Source organism: Suncus etruscus, chromosome 10 (assembly GCF_024139225.1).
Source record: "Suncus etruscus isolate mSunEtr1 chromosome 10, mSunEtr1.pri.cur, whole genome shotgun sequence".
Classification (NCBI taxonomy): Eukaryota; Metazoa; Chordata; class Mammalia; order Eulipotyphla; family Soricidae; genus Suncus; species Suncus etruscus.
In genome coordinates, this window is record NC_064857.1 from 93,418,700 (window position 1) to 93,438,066 (window position 19,367).

General features: G+C 39.4%; 1 protein-coding gene across 1 annotated transcript in view; it reads right to left on the reverse strand.

The window, feature by feature from the left end:
- Positions 1–3,145: 3,145 nt before the first annotated feature.
- The window catches only part of SHC4 (SHC adaptor protein 4), a 139,832-nt gene continuing 123,610 nt past the window's right edge, over positions 3,146–19,367 (reverse strand). Inside the window, exons 9-11 of the mRNA XM_049781444.1 lie at positions 18,992–19,052; positions 8,011–8,264; positions 3,146–3,393 (exon numbers count right to left, since the gene is read on the reverse strand). Of these exons, the coding sequence (XP_049637401.1) occupies positions 3,238–3,393; positions 8,011–8,264; positions 18,992–19,052 (471 nt within the window). The 3' untranslated portion in view covers positions 3,146–3,237. The remainder of the gene's footprint in view (positions 3,394–8,010; positions 8,265–18,991; positions 19,053–19,367) is intronic.

Below are 19,367 nucleotides of genomic sequence, written 5' to 3' on the forward strand. Positions count from 1 at the left end.
TTGCCTTTCATGCAGAAGGTCATTGGTTCGAATCCCGGCATCCCATATGATCTCCCAAGCCTACCAGGAGCGATTCCTGAGCATGGAACCAGGAGTAACCCCTGAGCACTGCCAGGTGTGACCCAAAAATGAAAAAAGAAAAAAAAAGAAAAAGAAATGTCCCACATCTAAAGCATTTTGTGTAGCTCAATTCCTAATTATTTCCTCCAGTGTCTTTCTTTCCTAAGTGTCTTATTGTTTTACATTTTACATGAAAAGCTATAGTTCATTTGCATCCATTTTATTATTACATTATTTATTATTTATTTATTGCTCTAGTGTTATTTATTGTAAAGGCAACCCTTCATTCCTTTAAGCAAATATTCCAGTTTCTCCTGGTGAGGTCCCTCCACTGTAGTTAACAACTCCTCAGAAGTGACCTTTCACACTGCTCTCTCCAAGCCTTTTTGTTGCTGCTGTTATTATTTGTTGGGGATCACACCTGGTTATGCTCAGGGGTTATTTCTGGCTCTACACTCAGGAATCACTCCTGGCAGGTTTGGGGGGACCTATGAGATTCCAGGGATTGAAACTAGATTGGCAAAAGGCAAGGCAAGTGCTCTCCCCACTGTACTTTCTCTCCTTCCCAGCTCTCTCTTCAGTTCTATTGTTCCTTCCTCCTTTCCCCTTCACAGGTCTCAGAGTCTTGGGTTTTCCTTTATGGCTGCCTCCTCCTCCACATCTTTGAAGTGTCCCTTTATGAACTAGCCTCCAATGACCTCATTTAAAGGAGCCATTTCTTTCATGCCAGAATCTGATACATCCTACAACCGATAGATTCCCAAATCCCAAACACCAGGCATAGGCTATCATTAGTCACAAAGCAATAATCATTTATTTTTTTTAAAAAAAAATGTACAGGTGTTGATGAGCAAATGAATTTCCACTTGCAGACAGATGAAGATAAGAGTGTGTCATTAAAATGGCATGCAAGCAAATATTCTGTTGTTGCTTCATTGTGTTTTATTTGTGCCTGTGATAATTGATTGCCCAGCAGTCATACCATTATAGCAAATACTGATTATCCATGTGTACTTCTCACATTTTTTTTTTGCTCTCAGCTTCAATTTCAGGAAACGCTTTGTTTGGTACCCATTTATTTAGCATTCTGCTCAATGAGACAAAACTCCAGCCCTGCTGTCTCTGATCCTAGTGATGAAATCACCCATAAGTGTCTAAGATCTATGTCCAGGTTCTATGGGGACAGATAATCAAAGTCTAAGGATTATACCAAAATTCATAGAAAATGCATTCTTTTATAGTTGTATATGAGGAAAAAACTTTCTACAAAATTAATGACACTAAATTACAATAAAGTCATAAGCCTTTACAGAAACATATTAAAGTTGAGTGTGCCTGATTTCTTTTTATTTTTGGTTTTCGGGGCCACACCCAGTGATGCACAGGGGTTACTCCTGGCTATGTGCTCAAAAATCACTCCTGGTTTGGGGGAAGATATGGGATACCGGGGAATTGAACTGTAGTCCATTCTAGGTTAGTACATTCAAGGCAAACACCCTACTACCTGTGCCACCACTTCGGCCCCTTGATTTCTGACACATTCTTTGCCAAGAAGTTTCCCATATTTTAGCAAAATATCACAATTGCAAAAGTAAGTTGTAGGTAGCTACCTAGCCAAAATGAAGTGGAGTTAAGGCATATGAATAGATAAATCATAAAAAATAAACAAAAAAGCCTTCTGATATCATGGCCATATTTCTATATGAAAGGCAAGAAAAGACTGCTTTTACTGCAGTAAAGACTCCTTTACTGCTACTCAAAACAAAAAATTTATTTCTCCCATAATTACTTCTATTTTTCCAAAATTTCAATGCATTGACTGAAAGGTTTCAGGTATTCATTATCTGGACTTAGATGGCCAATCAAACTGAGTACAGGAATGGAAATTTTTTACTCTAATAAACATTGATTATTGATTGATCCCTATCCAAAGGAGAACTTATGTCTTAGAGATAGAGCATGTTATGACTTAAATAGATTTCTGATTTCCCCTAGTCCAGCCTGTTTGTTTTATTCACAAGGAAAGTGAGGTCCAGACAGTATAATTTGCTCAATGTCACACTGATGTGCCCCAGTTCAGCACTTTTTCCTTAAAGATACTTTCTGAGCACTTAAAACACTTAAAGACAGTTTCTGTTTACTAATAAGCCCAGAGAGGGGCAAACAATATCAACTGTCTTATTCAATATATTTTCTCTCTTCTGCTTTTTGTCTGATAAATTTGGAAAGCGTGTTATGAGCACGTGTAGGAGAGGGACTGAGATTCTGTCAGAGCCAGTCTTTTCCCATATCTTCACAAAACTTCTGCACTTAAATAAGAATAGAACCAATCTGAATACTGAAGACAATCATTTCTTCATTTTGAAGTCCATGGTGGGTTCAGGATGGGGTGATAGGGTGGGAAAGAGGGAGAAATATAATAAAATTAGAAGTGACAGATTCATTTGGCTTCTTCAGTGTGTTACATGCTGTATAAAAAATGTCCAAATAGCAGATACTGGGAACTACTGCATCAAGAATTTGTGTGTAAATCCTCTAACAAGCAAATAAGACAGATCCATGAAACAGACCAACATTTTCAGTAGCTCTGATTGAGCATAGACAAAGTCCAAATTCAAGATCAAATTTATTTTAACGTTGCTGTGAACATTCTTATACTTAACAGAAAATGTACTAAAGTCAATAACTACTGAGTGAATTACTTCTTATTTTTGTAAGAAGAGAAGACTTTTTGGCAAATTGTTCTGTAGTTATAGAACATGAAGACACTTAGAACTAATCTTCCCCAATAGGAAAATGTCCCCAAAGGTTAAAAGGCACATACCACTGCCCCAGCAGTTCATTCAAATTGTCTTTAGCTTGTGAAGTTTTAATTGTGCTTTTTAGATTGTTATAAACACAACAATGGCCCTGAAAAGTGACATCCGTGCATTTGGGTAACTTCTCATCACAGGATCAATTCATGTCTCCCTGATCTGATGTTCACTTTCTGAAAATGATTTTCTGTTAGTTCTTTGTATTATAAAGTCCACAATGATCTTGGAAAGACGTACTTCTGGGATCTTCTGGGATCACAGTCTGGGATCTATCTTAGCTGGAAACCAAACTTGAATTACCATTTGTGTCCTACCACAGAAGGAGCTTCTTAAAATTTGGCAGGATGGCACAGCCATGGTGTCATTTGCTTGAATTCGAAAGTTCTGGATTATGACCTTTTCTTACTGGTTGTTTAAGGCTCACTTCGCTTCCAGAAGAGATAATTGGCAGACTATTATCCATGTGATATCGGATAAGATGGCCAACATTATAAAAAATGTGGTCCTTGGTCCTCACCTTGAAAAGGAAAGCACAAATGGATTGGATTAAATGTTAATACTTCTGAAATATGCAGTCATATAGTCCTGTGATATATAGTCATATAGTCCTGAGAGATGTGGAGATATTTTGTTGAAGAAAAGAAACAGGATAGAGATGTAGCTCAGTGGTGGAGCACATGCTTCAGATGTATAAGCATCTGGTTTTATACCTGGTTCAAAGAAAAGGGGGTATTTCTCAATGTGTATATCCTTCTACTTTCTCATCCTCTATCATCTTGTTTTAACCAACCATTCTACCAATCAGGAAAATGATAAGAGCTTGTTACCCAATCTAAATTTTCAATCAACCAAATTACCATGCTACTACTGCTCAATCATTCTATAAAGATACCATCCCTATAGATATTTAAATGGGTTGTAGAGAAGCCTGACTTTCACCACATTTAAGCCTATCAATTCAAGTTCTTCCCTAATATCCTTCTTTCGTAGGAAGTAAGACTTTTGTTTGTTTTTTGGGTCACACCTGGCAGCGCTCAGGGGTTACTCCTGGCTCTGTGCTCAGAAATTGCTCCTGGCGGGCTGGGGGGGGGGGGAGAGGGAACCATATGGGATGTCGGGATTCGAACCACCGACCTTCTGCATGAAAGGCAAACACCTTACCTCCATGCTCTCTCTCCGGCCCCTGGAAGTAAGACTTTTTGATAAGTTCTAGCTCTCCTGGGTAGGATTCTTGTCCCCACAGAGAACCTACTCTCTCATAGGATTTTTTTCTCTCCTTCCTGCAGATGTCACAGGAGTTGATTCTTGGCATGGGCCTAAGATACTGCTCTTCATCATAGCTCCAGTGACCATATGGCCTCACCATCATATTTTCCTGTGTGCTATAGGAACCCACATCATATTCCCAACTCACATCAATTAGCAATACCAGTCTATATACTTAATCTCAACTCCCTTTCCTTTCTGCTCTCTGTTCCCTGCTTCCATTTAGGTCCATTAGCTTTCATTAACTTTATTTGGTAGGGGAGTGTTGGCCACACCTGACTTTGACCAGGACTTACTCCTGACTGAACTCAGGAATCACTCCTGTTAGGGCTTGGAGTATCATATGGGGAATTGAACCAAGGTTTGCTGAATAAAAGGCAAGCAACATACCTGCTGTCCTATCTTTTTGACCCTCATACTAGGTTCTGTGATCTCCAGGTATCTTTTCTGATTACACTGGACAAAACCAACATGGAATCCCCTGATTACTTCCTCTGTCCTTGGTCTTTCCCTTCCTCTTCCTTTCACAATATATATGTGAAATTAACCTGTCTCATTCAATTGAATACAAATCAAAACTGACTATATGCACCAGGAGATATTTTCTATCATTTGGGGATAAGTCATTTGGGAGGGATCCAATAAATTTTTTGGTATTTTGTATTAAAAATGAGGAAGTATGGGTTGAGCACATGCTTTGCATACAGGAAGGCTGGATTCAATCTCAAACTGCATGTATCCAAGAGCACTGTCAGGAGTAACCCCTAAGCACAGAGATAGAAGGCCCTAAGCATTACAATTATAAACCAAAAATCAAATACATCTTTAGTTGAAAATAATAATTTATAAAATATAAATATATTTATATATAAATATATAATATGTATAAATATAAATATATAGAGAATATATAAAAGTTTTATGGATTCAATAGAAAAATCAACTCTGAGGGCAGTTGATAGTTGTTGTTCAAGGGCCTATTGATAACTGTCACTTTCCAATTGCAAAAAAAAAATTGCAAACTTTCCAATTATATTTTCTACCACTAATATCTAGTTTCCTTCCATTGTAATCAGAAAAGATACCTGGAGATTATAGAGATAGTACAGGTGTTAAGCACTGTCTTGCTTATAGCTGGTCCCTGTTTCATCCCTGAAATTGCATATTATATTCTGAGTACCACCAGGAGTGATTTCTGAACATAGAACCAGTAGTAGGACCTGAGTGAAAAAGAGAAAGGAAGGAAGGAAATAAGGAAGGAAGGAAGGAAGGAAGGAAGGAAAGAAGGAAGGAAGGAAGGAAGGAAAAGGAGAAAATAAAGCAAGAAACAGAGAAAAAATACTGGAGCTATAGCACAAGTAGGATGTTTGCCCTGCATGCGGACTTCCTGTGTTCAATCCTTGGCATCTCATATGGCCCCCCAAGCACCACTAGCAGTGCTAGTGGTGGAATGACCCCTGAGCACTACCAGGCATGGCCCAAGAAAACAAAGAAAAGGGGGAGGAAAGCAAAGGAAAGGAAAAGAGAGAGAGAAGAAAGAAAGAAAGAGAAAGAAAGAAAGAAGAAGAAGAAAGAAAGAAGAAAGAAAGAGAAAGAAAGAAAGAAAAGAAGAAAGAAAGAAAGAAAGAAAGAAAGAAAGAAAGAAGAAAAGAAAGAAAGAAAGAAAGAAAGAAAGAAAGAAAGAAAGAAAAAGAAGGGAGGGAGGGAGGGAGGGAAGGAAGGAAGGAAGGAAGGAAGGAAGGAAGGAAGGAAGGAAGGAAGGAAGGAAGGAAGGAAGGAAGGAAGGAAGGAAGGAAGGAAGGAAGGAAAGAAGGAAGGAAGGAAGGGCTCAAGTTCAATTCCTGTCATTCCGATTTCTCTTTTATTTATTTTATTTGGGGGGAGGCCACGCCCGGTGACACACAGGGATTCCACCTGACTCAATGCACTCAGAAATCGCTCCTGGCTTGGGGAGGACCATATGGGCGCCTGGGGAATAGCTCGTGCTAGCTCGTGCAAGGCAGACGTCTTAACCCTTGCACCACCGCTCTGGCCCCTTAATTCCTGTCATCCCAGATGGACCCCTGAGCACTGAAAAGAGTTATTCTGAATGCAGAGTCAGAAATAACTTCTGAGCACTGCCAGGTATGACCCAAACAAAAAAGAAAGAAAAGAGAGATGATAGGAGGAAGGAAGAAGTGAGGGAAGAAAAGAATACCTGGCATAATTTCAACCTTAAAAAAATGTTTTAAAGATGGTCAGGGGTGGGGGATAGAGAAATAGTACAGGGCTGAAGACACTTGCCTTACATATGCCAGACCCAAGTTGGTCCCTGGCATTTTAGATGGTTCTCTGAGCCCCACTAGAAGTGATCACTGAGCACTAAGTATGGCCTCGATTGGTCACACAATTCAGTACCTTTCACTTCTTTAGATTCAGTTTCTAAGTCTGGCTTTACATAGGAAAATCACTCAGCAAGCAGGCAGGCGACCAATTCCTAGCTAAAACCTTTTCTCTAAAACCTCTAAAACATTTTCTCTGACCTATTGCTAGCTAGAACTCCAGAGAACTTTTTTTTTTTTTTTTTTTTTTTAGATATTTTTGGTGCAGAGACCATGATCTCTACCTCCCCCTGGTGTCTGTTCTTACACTATAGGTTCTCTACACTGAGGCAAGCAGTTCCCATGCATGGCCTTTCTTTATTCAGTCCCAGGTATGCTAGCTCCTATCTCCGCTGGAATAGACAAGAAGCCCCTTGATTCCACTCTGAAACTCAGAACAAAAAAATACCTGTTTCATTCACAGCCCCCCTTCAAAGCACGCATCTTTGCTATTTTGTTTGGTTTGGTTTGGTTTGATTTGATTTGACTCAGGGCTTACCCCAGGCCCTGCACTCAGGGATCACACCTAGCAGGGCTTGGTGGACCATATGCGATGCCAGGGATCACACCCAGGTCTGTCACATGCAAGGCCAGAGTATTACAACCTTTCACTGGCTTACTGCCATGTAACTATCCTGTCTGCTCCAGTGATTCTTTTCTGTGCCTGTTTGGGGCAAACCCTTAACCCCACAGTACTTAGGGTATTATTCCTGGTGCTGCTCAAGAAATTACATATGGTGCTGGAGACTGAATTTGGGTCAAGTGCATGCATGGTAACACCTAACACCTGAACCCCTGTACTTTATCTCCCATTTCCCATGCTCCCCCTTTAAAGTTTGCCCATTTTCAGGGTTCACCTTAGATATCAGACCTGCAAGGAGTTGTGCAAAAGAGTAAAGTCACTCCTTTACTCTGAGAAACATCAAATTTTGATAGAACTAGTCTTGTGTCATCTATTCTCGAGTTACAATGATTTAAGTACCTGTTTTATGAAACGATAAGCTGGGCCCAAGCAAAGGCTCTGCATGAAATTGAGAGCAACTGTCAGCCATGAATCCCCATCATACATGGAACACTGAGTTCACTGATATAGTGAACTGAGAGAGGCAGAAAGAGTTTGTTCTCTACGAGATTCTCCCACAGGCTCTGCACAAACCCTGCCACTAGACTCAGTTGAACAATTTCTGCTTCAGGAGAAGCACTCAGGATAAATAATCAACGTTCTCTCTGATTTGGGATAGAGAGATAGTACAGTAGCTAAGGCACTTGTCTTGCACACAGCTGACCCAGCTTCAATCCCCACATCCCTAAGGTCTCCAGAGCACCACCAGGAATAATTCCTGAGTGCAGAGCCAGGGGTAACCCTGAACATTACCCAATATTATGGTAATTACAAACAAAAATGGATCCAAACAAGCAAAAAAGAGTGCTCTTAAAAAGTCCTCAGCCTGACCCTCTAATGCCACCCTTGGAATTCAGCTATTGGCTGCACAGGGAATCTGTGATACCTTGCCTTCGGGATCCACCAGGAGAAGATGTTTGGCCTGGCCTCCCTGCAGCCCACTCAGGACATACTGGCCAGGGGATGTTGCACTTTCTCGCACCAAAAAGTCTCCATCTTTCACCAAGAGGCTCTCTGCCGCTTTCCTGCTCAGCTTGCCATGGTAACACTCTTCACTCCTCAGCTGCTGTTGAATATGTGGCAAAGGCTGTGAGCTGGCAGGTTGAGCTACGGCACCTGGTTGCACAGTTTCTGGTGTCTCTAAAGCCAAAACACAAAGGGAGACACAAAGCACCAGGTTACCTTTTTGTCCGTCTATCCTTTTATTCATTCATTCTTTCACTCAGCAAATATCTTGCAGTCCTACTGCCTGCAGCTCAGTGTCTTAACCGTTTCTGGAACAAGTGGGGGTTTTGTGCCCTGAACTTTCAGCAGACTAATTTAATGGCAGATCCAAACATTGCCTTTGGCTTCTGCTACCAGGAACAGCTTTGCCCAGGTGCAGTGGTTTTCCTTTCGGATGAGAAATGGAACCAGCCCCTGAGAACTGCTTTTATAACGATAGAGAGAGGCTCTTTATGTCTCTGGGGCTATGCATTACCAGGAAAAAAAAGAGAGCTATGTTGTAACTGGATCACAGATAACTTCTAAATTGACCCCAAGGTCTTTGGAAAAGCCTACAGAAAAGTCGGGCTGTGCATTTAACTTTTTTAAGACCTAAATTACTAAAAGTGCTTTTAATGATGCTGAGTCAGATTCAAGATTTCAAAAGTGTGCAACTGTACAGACCTTCAAAGTAAAGCTGTAAAATGCTTGTTTCCTCCACCTGCCTGGACAAAATAATTAATCAGGCAAAAGAAAACAAGATAAGAGGAAAGCACAGCTTGAGTGTACTTCCCCCTGTTCTGCAGTCACTGGAATCTGGAATCAAGAGCAACAGAGATGCAAAGGAATATCCAGATAGCACTGACCAGTACCACTGACATTTTCATTAACATTTACAGTGATAATATTCTGCAGATCCCATTTACAGGCTTACAGGCATAGCTCAGTGTTTTGTTTTGTTTTGTTTTGGTTTTCATGGATGTCTATTGGCACCAAACTGTTGATGTGCAGGAACTATTCCTGGCTCTGTGCTCAAGACTAGTTCTCAATAGTGCTTGGAAAATTGAACTTAGTGCTAACGATCAAACCTGGGTCCACTGCATATGAAGCAAGTGCCTTACTTTCTGTACTATTTTTCTTGTCCCTGTTGCCCTTGCTTGACTCTCACAATCAGCAGGGAAGAAATGGCCCTTAGAAAGGTTAAATGGCTAATCCAAATCATACAACGCTGTTATCAATCTTAGATTTGAAATGAAACCTGACTCCAAAACCTACATCCTTAATCATCATACTCGGAGGTTCTTGCTATGGTTGAGAAATCTCCCTGTTTCCAAACCTGACCCATATACTCTACTTTTGTTTTTAATTGATGTTTAGGTAATGAGGATACAGTGGTGTTAAAATTTATGTCTTCAATGTATAAAGTTACAGCACCTTCCCCCCACCACAAGTGCCTAAGGCCCTCCACCACTGTCCTTATGTCAATTCTAGTTTGCCTCTTCCTTCCTTTTCTCCTGCCCCACTGCTTGGTAACTTTTGTCTTGAAGTCAAAGGCTAAGGTTTCATTGGCCCCTAATACTGTCCCTTTGTCTACCAGTATTTTGTCCTTCTGACTTGCATCACTCAACACAATACCTTCCAGTTCCATCCAAGTTGCAGCCAACTGTAATATTTCATCTTTTCTTATAGTTGTATGGTATTCCATTGGGTATAGATACTAAAATTTCATTATCTACCCAACAGAATACTCACTACTTTTTCCCAATAACATTTTTTCTTTAAAAAAAGAAAGAAAAAAAGGAAGGAAGAAAGGAAGGAAGGAAGGAAGGAAGGAAGGAAGGAAGGAAGGAAGGAAGGAAGGAAGGAAGGAAGGAAAGAAAGAAAGAAAAAGAAAGAAAGAAGAAAGAAAGCAAGAAAGCAAGAAAGAAAGAAGAAAGAAAGAAAGAAAGAAAGAAAGAAAGAAAGAAGAAAGAAAGAAAGAAAAGAAAGAAAGAAAAGAAAAAAGAAAGAAAGAAAGAAAGAAGAAAGAAAGAAAGAAAGAAGGAAGGAAGGAAGGAAGGAAGGAAGGAAGGAAGGAAGGAAGGAGGAAGGAAGGAAGGAAGGAAGGAAGGAGGAAGAAAGAAAGAAAGAAAGAAGAAAGAAAGAAAGAAAGAAAGAAAGAAAGAAAGAAAAAGAAAGAAAGAAAGAAGAAAGAAAAGAAAGAAAGAAAGAAAGAAAGAAAGAAAGAAAGAAAGAAAAGGGAGGGAGGGAGGGAGGGAGGGAGAGAGGAAGGAAGGAAGGAAGGAAGGAAGGAAGGAAGGAAGGAAGAAGAAAGAAAGAAAGAAAGAAAGAAGAAAGAAGAAAGAAAGAAAGAAAGAAAGAAAGAAGAAAGAAGAAAGAAAGAAAGAAAGAAAGAAAGAAGAAAGAAGAAAAAGAAAGAAAGAGAAAGAAAGAGAAAGAAGAAAGAAAGAAAGAAAGAAAGAAAGAAGAAAGAAGAAAGAAAGAAAGAAAGAAAGATTGATTCTACATTATCTGGTTTGGGCCACTCATTTGAATGACTTTTTTATTTTGTTTTTTGTTTGTTTGTTTGTTTGTTTGTTTGGTCACACCTGGCAGCGCTCAGAAGTTACTCCTGGGTCTATGCTCAGAAATCGCTCCTGGCAGGCACAGGGGGCCATATGGGATGCTGGGACTCGAACAACCGACCTTCTGCAGGCAAGGCAAACGCTTTACCTCCATGCTATCTCTCCAGCCCCTGAATGACTTTTTTTTTTTTTTGGCTTTTGGGCCACACCCAGTGGTGTTCAGGGGTTACTCCTGGCTATGTGCTCAGAAATCGCTCCTGGCTTGGGGGACCATATGGGACGCCAGACGATCAAACCGCGGTCCATCCTAGATTAGCACATGCAAGGTAAACCCCCTACCACTTGCATCACCGCTCCGGCCCCTTGAATGACTTTATCAAATACCCTGTTGCTCTGAAAATGCAGGAGAGATGGTGTGTATACTCCAAGAAGTTACTTTCAAAACCCCATGTCCAAAGATAATTTTTTCATAAGCTGTTTGTCTAGTAAATATTACTTCACATAGACTGCTTATCCTGAACAGACACACTTACAACAGAGATCTTAATTCACTGCATAACCCATTATCCAGGGCACAAAATGTGCTTCTAGGATGGACATGCAGATTCGCCACACAGATCCCTCTTCAAAAAAGGATCAAAAGCTCTGGTGTCAGCAGCCAGCCTGCAGCTGACCACTGCTTCGGGGTCAGCTTCCGTTTCGGAATGTGGCTTTGCCCAAGACTTTCATCACATACTTAACACCGAGGTAAACTGAGGTCTAGAAAATCGAGGTTGAGTAAAAATATTTCTGATGATTCTCACTCTCACATGCTGTCACCCGTAAAATTTTGTGAAACCTCCATGATTGCTCCAACTTTCCCGTTTAGCAATCTTGTTTCCTCCCCTTCCCTTTCTGACATGGTTTCCAATAAAGACCCAACCTTGGTGTCTATTGGGTCATTAACTGGGTTGTTTGAGTGCGTGGATTGATCTTGTAAAGATGGCAGCAAGATAACCCCAGTTTGTACCTGATTGGAAGTGAAAAGCTTTACTTCCTAGTCTAAAGAGTTAAGGTAGGTTGGTACAACCAAATCAGCACAATCTCCTTTTAAATTTCTTCTTGCCACTACAGCCATGCCAGCTGGAAACTTGCCCTTGGCAATTCTAGAGAAGCCCCCAAGGCTAGTGAAAGGATTTTCTCAGCCACTTGGTTCACCATCTTTGGAACAAACCATATTTGACATCAAGCCAATCTCTGAAGCTAACAAGCTTCAATGTTTTATGAAAAGCATTTTTTGTTTATTTATTTTTTCAGTTGATTACAAGATTTTGGCTTGTTTTGCTTTTATTTATTTATGTTCTTGTTGATGCCTATGCCCCTGGAAGCTATTTGGCAAGAAAATAATGTTTGTTTTATTGTATTTTCTCACAGTAAATGGTTGAAGAGACCTTATTTGACTTACTAAAGAATCTGAAATGAATAAAATTAACACCATTCCAAGACAGGGCCTAAATCATGACTATTGTTCCTCATAAAAACAAACAAACTTGAAATTATCTCCCAACATTTACAGCTCGTCAGTAAAAACACACAGCAGAACACAAAGCTAGGAGTTCATTTAAAGTGAAAATATCATTCAAAATCCAAATCGAAATCTATTAACATCCATAACCTCACCACTAATCTAATCTAATCTATTTTTATTTTACCTCTAATCTATTTTAACTATGATGAAGGATTGAGTTTTTTTTTTCATCTTTTTTTATACCTTGAAAAGGAGAGGAAGGAAGCAGCCTTTATGTTGAAAGGGCTAGAGCAATAGTACAGCAGGTAGGGCATTTGCCTTGCACACAACCCTCCCAGGTTCTATCCCCGAGGTAGATAAAACTGCCACATATTGTTCACTGAGCCCACCAGAGTAATCCCTCAGTACAGAGCCAGGAGCAAACCCTGAGCATTGCTTAGAGTGAAACAAAAATAAAATAAAATAAAATAGGGGCCTGAGAAATAGCACAGCATTAGGACAATTATGGAGCAAAGGAAACTGAGTACAAGACTTCACTATGTGGTGGCATGAAGTTCTTTAAATTGTCCAAAAAGCGGGCCCGGAGAGATAGCACAGCGGTGTTTGCCTTGCAAGCAGCCGATCCAGGACCAAGGGTGGTTGGTTCGAATCCCGGTGTCCCATATGGTCCCCCGTGCCTGCCAGGAGCTATTTCTGAGCAGACAGCCAGGAGTAACCCCTGAGCATCGCCGGATGTGGCCCAAAAACCAAAATAAATAAATAAATAAATAAATAAATAAATAAATAAATAAATAAATAAATAAATAAATAAATTGTCCAAAAAGCACTACTTCAAGAATGACAGAATATGTGCTCGAGTGACAATACTGCTTGCCCAGTACCTATTTGATCAATCCTCGACATCTCATATGGTCCTCCAAGCATTGCCAGGAGCAATTTCTGAGTGTAGAGTCAGGAATAACCCTTGTGCATTGATGGGTGTTCTCCCCATCCTCCCAAATAAAAGATTGGCAGGAAAGGATCTAATAATGTTTTGCTTGATGCATTTTGATACCCACCAAAGTGGTTTTTATTTGTTTGGTTAAATAGGTTTATGAAATATGTTATCAAATTTAAGCTCAACTTCTTTTTTGCATAGACAAATTAATCAAGGAATGAAGTTTTATCTTCTTTTTATTCTTAGTACAATTTTTTCTTTGTTTCTCTCTATACTAATAAACAAGATCTAATCAAGCAAAATATTGACCTTCCTTATTCTTTTGTTTGTTTTGTTTTGTTTGGGGGCCACACCCAGCAGCACTGGGAGTTACTCCTGGCTCTGCAGGTTCTGGGGACCATATGGAATTCTGGGAATAGAAACTGGATCCATCCCTGGTCGGGCGAGTGTAAGGCAAACACCCTACCTCTGTGCTATCACTCCAGCCCCAACCTCCCTTATTTATTTATTTTTTTTTTTTGGTTTTTCGGGCCACACCCATTTGATGCTCAGGGGTTACTCCTGGCTATGTGCTCAGAAATTGCCCCTGGCTTGGGGAGACCATATGGGACGCCGGGGGATCGAACCGTGGTCCTTTCCTTGGCTAGTGCTTGCAAGGCAGACACCTTACCTCTAGCGCCACCTCTCCGGCCCCATCAACCTCCCTTATTTTTAACTAGTTAATTAGAGCAGTTTATTGAGGAAAATTTACAGTAAATTATTAAGGTTTTATAAGCATAATAAGTTTCAACAACCTATAACTTATTCATAAATGATTCCAAAGATGTATTATTTCCATACTATGTTTGCAATACAGAACATCTTTGTAATTTTGAAATTATTTCAAAACAAAAATTATCAGGGTCAATACTAGGTGAGGAAGCTTATACTAGGGGAGAGAATTTATATCTAAGGGAGAGAATTTATATCTTATTTACATGAGCTCCAGGTTCAATCTCCAGCATTATGTGATCTCTAAAGCACCTTTGCTAATGAACCCCAAGTATCAAATCAGGAGTGGCCCTCAGGACCTCTGAGTTTGTCACCAAAATCAAAAAGTTTTAATGCATTTAAAACAACAACAACAACAACAACAACTATTCGAAGCATAAAAAAAATTGGTCTCCCCAAGTTAAAATGATCAAGATTTGAGATGTAAATTTGTACCTATTCTATTAGCAAATACTTGTGGGGGTGAGATACTTAATAGTAGAATTCAGTCATTGCAATTAGCAAGATTGCTTTTGGGTGGGGACGGTGAACCTAACTGTGCTGAAGGGCTTGTTCCTGGTTTGGGGTTCAAAGACCACTTCTAGTAGGGGACTATCTGGGATCCCGGTATCAAACCCACATTGATGCATGCAACGCAAGTCCTTTATTCACTGTACTATCTCTCCATTTCCTAGCAAAACGACTTTTGTTTTTAATTTTTAACTTTGCAATCTTACACATGGATCAGATATTAGTATTTGCATATTTAACTTTTGCATGATTGATTTATTATTTCTTGAGAAGTAAATGCCTGCTCATAAAATTTTACTGCAAATAGAACAACTGCGATCAGCAGTGTAAGAAGATCTGTCCTAAATTAGTATGGATCTGAGTTAGGATCTCTATGGTATCACTTACTAGTTGTGTCCTCTGAACCAACTAACTCAGCCTCTCCACTAGCTTTATATTGTCAAATGGGAATGTCCAGCTTACATTAATGTAGTAAGGATTAAAAGATGGAATGTCGGGCCCGGAGAGATAGCACAGCAGCGTTTGCCTTGCAAGCAGCCGATCCAGCACCAAAGGTGGTTGTTTCGAATCCCGGGGTCCCATATGGTCCCCCGTGCCTGCCAGGAGCTATTTCTGAGCAGACAGCCAGGAGTAACCCCTGAGCACCGCCAGGTGTGGCCCAAAAAAAAACAAACAAAAAAAAAAAAAGATGGAATGTCGGTGAAACACTGAGCATTGTGCCAATCTTGTAGCTGGTATTTAATAAACAACTTCCTTCATCACTCAGTTGTTGGCTTTATCATTGATGTTGGATCTCTGCACACAATGCCTGTCCCCTGTTGCAAGAGCCACAATATCCCTAGCCCCTCTTTATCTTTTGAAATGCTGCCCTGAATCAAGCAAGAATGGCTTGCTTTTTGATTTCTCCTCCAGTAATGGTTAGATGCCATTTGATGATATATTCAAAGTATGTTAACTTATTTTCTTCTTGAAACTCCAAATTCCTTGAGTCTTTGAGGAAGGACTAGATCTGTATCTATGTACTTTCTACCTCTATGAAGCAGATGTTCCAAAGGAAAATGTTTGTCAGTTAAATGAACAGATGACTCAAAAGTTACCAAGTGTTCTTTTCCTAGTACACTCAACCTCTCACTAAAGATAACCTAACCCAGTGGATCCTTTGTCTACTCGTGAACATTTACATAAGGTGACCTAATCGAGTATCAGAGGTTTATAGAAAATACTTCAAAATATAACCACTCTTCCTAGAGCATTGCTATTCCTTTTTTCAAAATGTGTCTTATTGAAATTGGTAATGCTGACTTACAAAAAAAAATTTTTAAGGTGTCTCACCCTGTTCCCAAATTTAAAATCATCTTAGGAAAAGTGTGTGGTTGATGATAACTTGATCACACATCAGCCATCAGGCATTCCAAAAATTCTGTGGGCCAAGTATTATTATTATTCTGTGAAGCTGTCCAGTTTGCCTAAGAGAAGATTTGTGTCAGAAAATAAATACATTGACTGCATATTCATTGTGAGTACCAAGGATTTTAATTGCAAGCCCTTAGGGTTTTGGGGAATTTAGCATCATTTTCTATTAAAAATATCAACATTTCCATTTTAAGTTAAAAGCTATGGAAACATTATTCCATTTTGCTAATTACTTTTTTCCAATAAGAACATTGAGTATTAAGGATAGGGGTCTTTTATATGACTGGTAATAAATATACTTAACTTCAACAACAAGAAGCTTGATACAGTTATTTGTAATATACCAGAATTCAAGTTTAAAGTCAATATTTGAATAAATAAATGTCTTGGGAGGAAAAAACTAACCCTTCTTGAAAATATTTGTATAGGTGTCTTTCAAACCCTTATGAATGAAATCTCTGGGAAAAACCATATAAACTGTCTCTTTGCTATTTTGGCATATGTTATTAATTTCCTCACTAGTCAAGAATTTCAGATCACTGTTTTGTTTGTTTGTTTTGGGGCCACACCTAGCGGTGCTCAGGAGTTATTCCTGGCTCTCTGCTCAGAAATGGTCCTGGCAGGCTCAGGAGACCATATGGGAAGCTGGGAATCGAACTTAGGTCTAGCCCTGGTCAGCCATGTACAAGGTAAATGCCCTACTGCTCTGCTATCACTCCAGCCACTGCAAATCACTTTTTAAACAGATGCCTAAGGAATCATAGGCATGCCTCAGATAGAAACTCCTGGTTCGAGACTGACTATAAATGTAAGGAAATGTGTAGGAAAATTCTTCCTGCCACAGTAAATGGGCATGATAGTAGAAACTGGAAACAAGATTGAGTCATTCCTCTCTCATGTTTGGTTTTAGTGAGGTTTGAGAAAATAGTGCCAGGTCCCACAAAAACATAGGCTGACCTTTACACAATAATTTTCTCAGTCATATTTCAGAAGGAAAAGTATTTAATTGAAGATATTTTCCTGGCTTACAAATACCACTCCTCTCATCACCTTGATTCTGAAAAATCCTGTTTCTGGACTGTTACTAACTGCACATTATCTTAAGGAAGACAATATTCTGAATCTCTGTATTGGTCCCAGACTTTCCCATAATAAGACAGTAACTGAAGACCAGGTACTTAAATAGAATTTCCTGTTGTTTTAGTTGTTACTATAAAATATGCCTAAGCCTCAGCACAAGACAAGTCAGCATAGAAGAATAGTATGCACTTATGTAGGCAAAAGTCAGTGTAGCTGAAACTAATTTTATGGAAAAATATTTTCCAGACACAAAATAAATACTCACCACAAAAAGTATGTTCATGACTTTGGATCTGCTTATGGTGGCTTGGGGCATATACAGAAACTATGAAAATATAAGGACCTACATTGTTTATTGGTTTAAAGGAGAAATAAAATCAAGAGCCACAGAAACAATAAATTGGATTCTCTGACAAGGTTACATTTTTTAATTTTTTATTTGTTTGTTTGTTTGCTGTGGTGCTCAGAGGCTACTACTGGCTCTGTGCAGACTCAGGGACACCAAGGATGGAACCTGGGTCTGTCACAGGTCCAAGGCATACAAAGCAACACCTTACAGCTGTGTTCCAGCCCAAGGTTATACATATAAATTTTTTTTTGGTTGTGTTGTGGTTCAGTATTCTTTCATACAATTATATACTAAATGTAGATTTAGTATAATCCAGGAATGTTAAAGATCTCTTCAGAAACAAGGAAACTGAAGTCAGAGGTTGTCATGGTCACTATTTAATGAAGAACAATGAAATGCCCTCAGAAGAAAGGGAGTCAAACTGAAGATATACTAAAGGAGTTAAGACATTTTCACTGCAAGCTCTTAGGCCCTGTTCAGTTTAATGCACACTACAGCCGAAAGTAGTGTCAAACTATTCTTAATAATATGAGAAAAGCAAATTAAAATAGTGGCAAATGTGAATATCTTTTTAAAACTTGATCCCTGGGGGCTATATATTACTTCTTTCATCATTATTTGTTCCACCTTGGAACAGCTCACCTAATGACTTATTTGCTAAAATTTGACCACACCTGTCATGTAGTATTGTAATTGTAATATTGCAATCATTTTCTGCCTTTGCTAAAGTTCTCTTGAAAAATAGTCCCACAATATGTTTATATCTCATTCTCTATTTACCATTGAGTTAGCAGTTTATTCAATAACTATTCTTGAGACTCTCTGGTGGGTCAGCACAAAGATGGAGACACAACAGGTAGCCATATAGTTAGTTGCCTGTTAAGCCAGGGAAGACACATATGAAACAAATGCTTATGGTTCTGATGAGTATTTCAAAACCTGACATGTTGTGGGAGCCAGTGACAGGGAAACCAAACTTAATCTAGAAAGCTTTTTCCTAAAAAATAATTTCCTTCCTTCCTTCCTTCCTTCCTTCCTTCCTTCCTTCCTTCCTTCCTTCCTTCCTTCCTTCCTTTCCTCCTTTCCTTTCTCTCTCCCTTTTTCTTAACTTCTTTAATTTGGAGGCAGGGGACTTTGGGAGCTACACTAGATGGTGTTCAGGGAGTTTTCCTGGTTTTCTGCTTATGAGTCACTTCTGGTAGTAGTGAAAATATAATCCCAATCTGAGTATGGAAGTCATATTTGTATTGTGTCCAGTGTCAAATATCACACAGAATAAAAGACCTTTAATACCATGGTAAGTAGGGGTAAAAGGACTCTGATTTGGGACTAAGATTTTCAGATTCTTTTTGTTTCTTTTGCCAAGCAGAAATAAAGTTCTTTTTATCCTAATCTCAGTGGCTTTAACAAGCACCAATTTTCACATTAATTTATCGTCTGATCTTAGAAGTGGAATGCCCTTGAGCTTTGAGTCAAGAAAACACCTTGGCTCAAGAAAGCTCTCATGATATCAAAACAGACACCAAAGGTGTGAAAGATGATGTGGCAGAACACATGGGAGTAAGGGACCGATGAAACATCCAAGTGACCCACACCTCACAACAGAAAAAGCAGTAATGGCAACACAACACAATGTGCTTTGTTGTGTTTACATGACACTACCATAAAACACATCCAAGCAAAGGCCATGTGCCACCATTTGATATAACAGGAATAAGAAGAGCAGCAGATAGGAAGGATGATTTTACCTACCTACTGCCCTGCTTTGTTCTAAGCAGTTCTCATATACACTGCTGCACTTGGCATTTCCAGGCTGTATGAAAAACAAAATGTGAAATATTTAGAAACAGAGAAAACACTCAAACTTTAAAAAAAACAGTACTTTCAGCAGAAGACATTTTACTTCCTTATACCTAAAATGTCTAATCAGCGTGAAGCAGAAACAGGTTTTAGAGGGGTTGCACAGAATCTGCCTCACATTGTGATTTGACAGGGGAGTCTGGGAGGAGAATGAAATTGGGAGGGGCCTAAGACCTGGGTACTCAGGGTGACCATTTCTGTTCATAAGTTCCCATTCCAGGACCGGGTGCAAATTTTGTTGTTGTTGTTGTTGTTGTTTTGTTCTTTG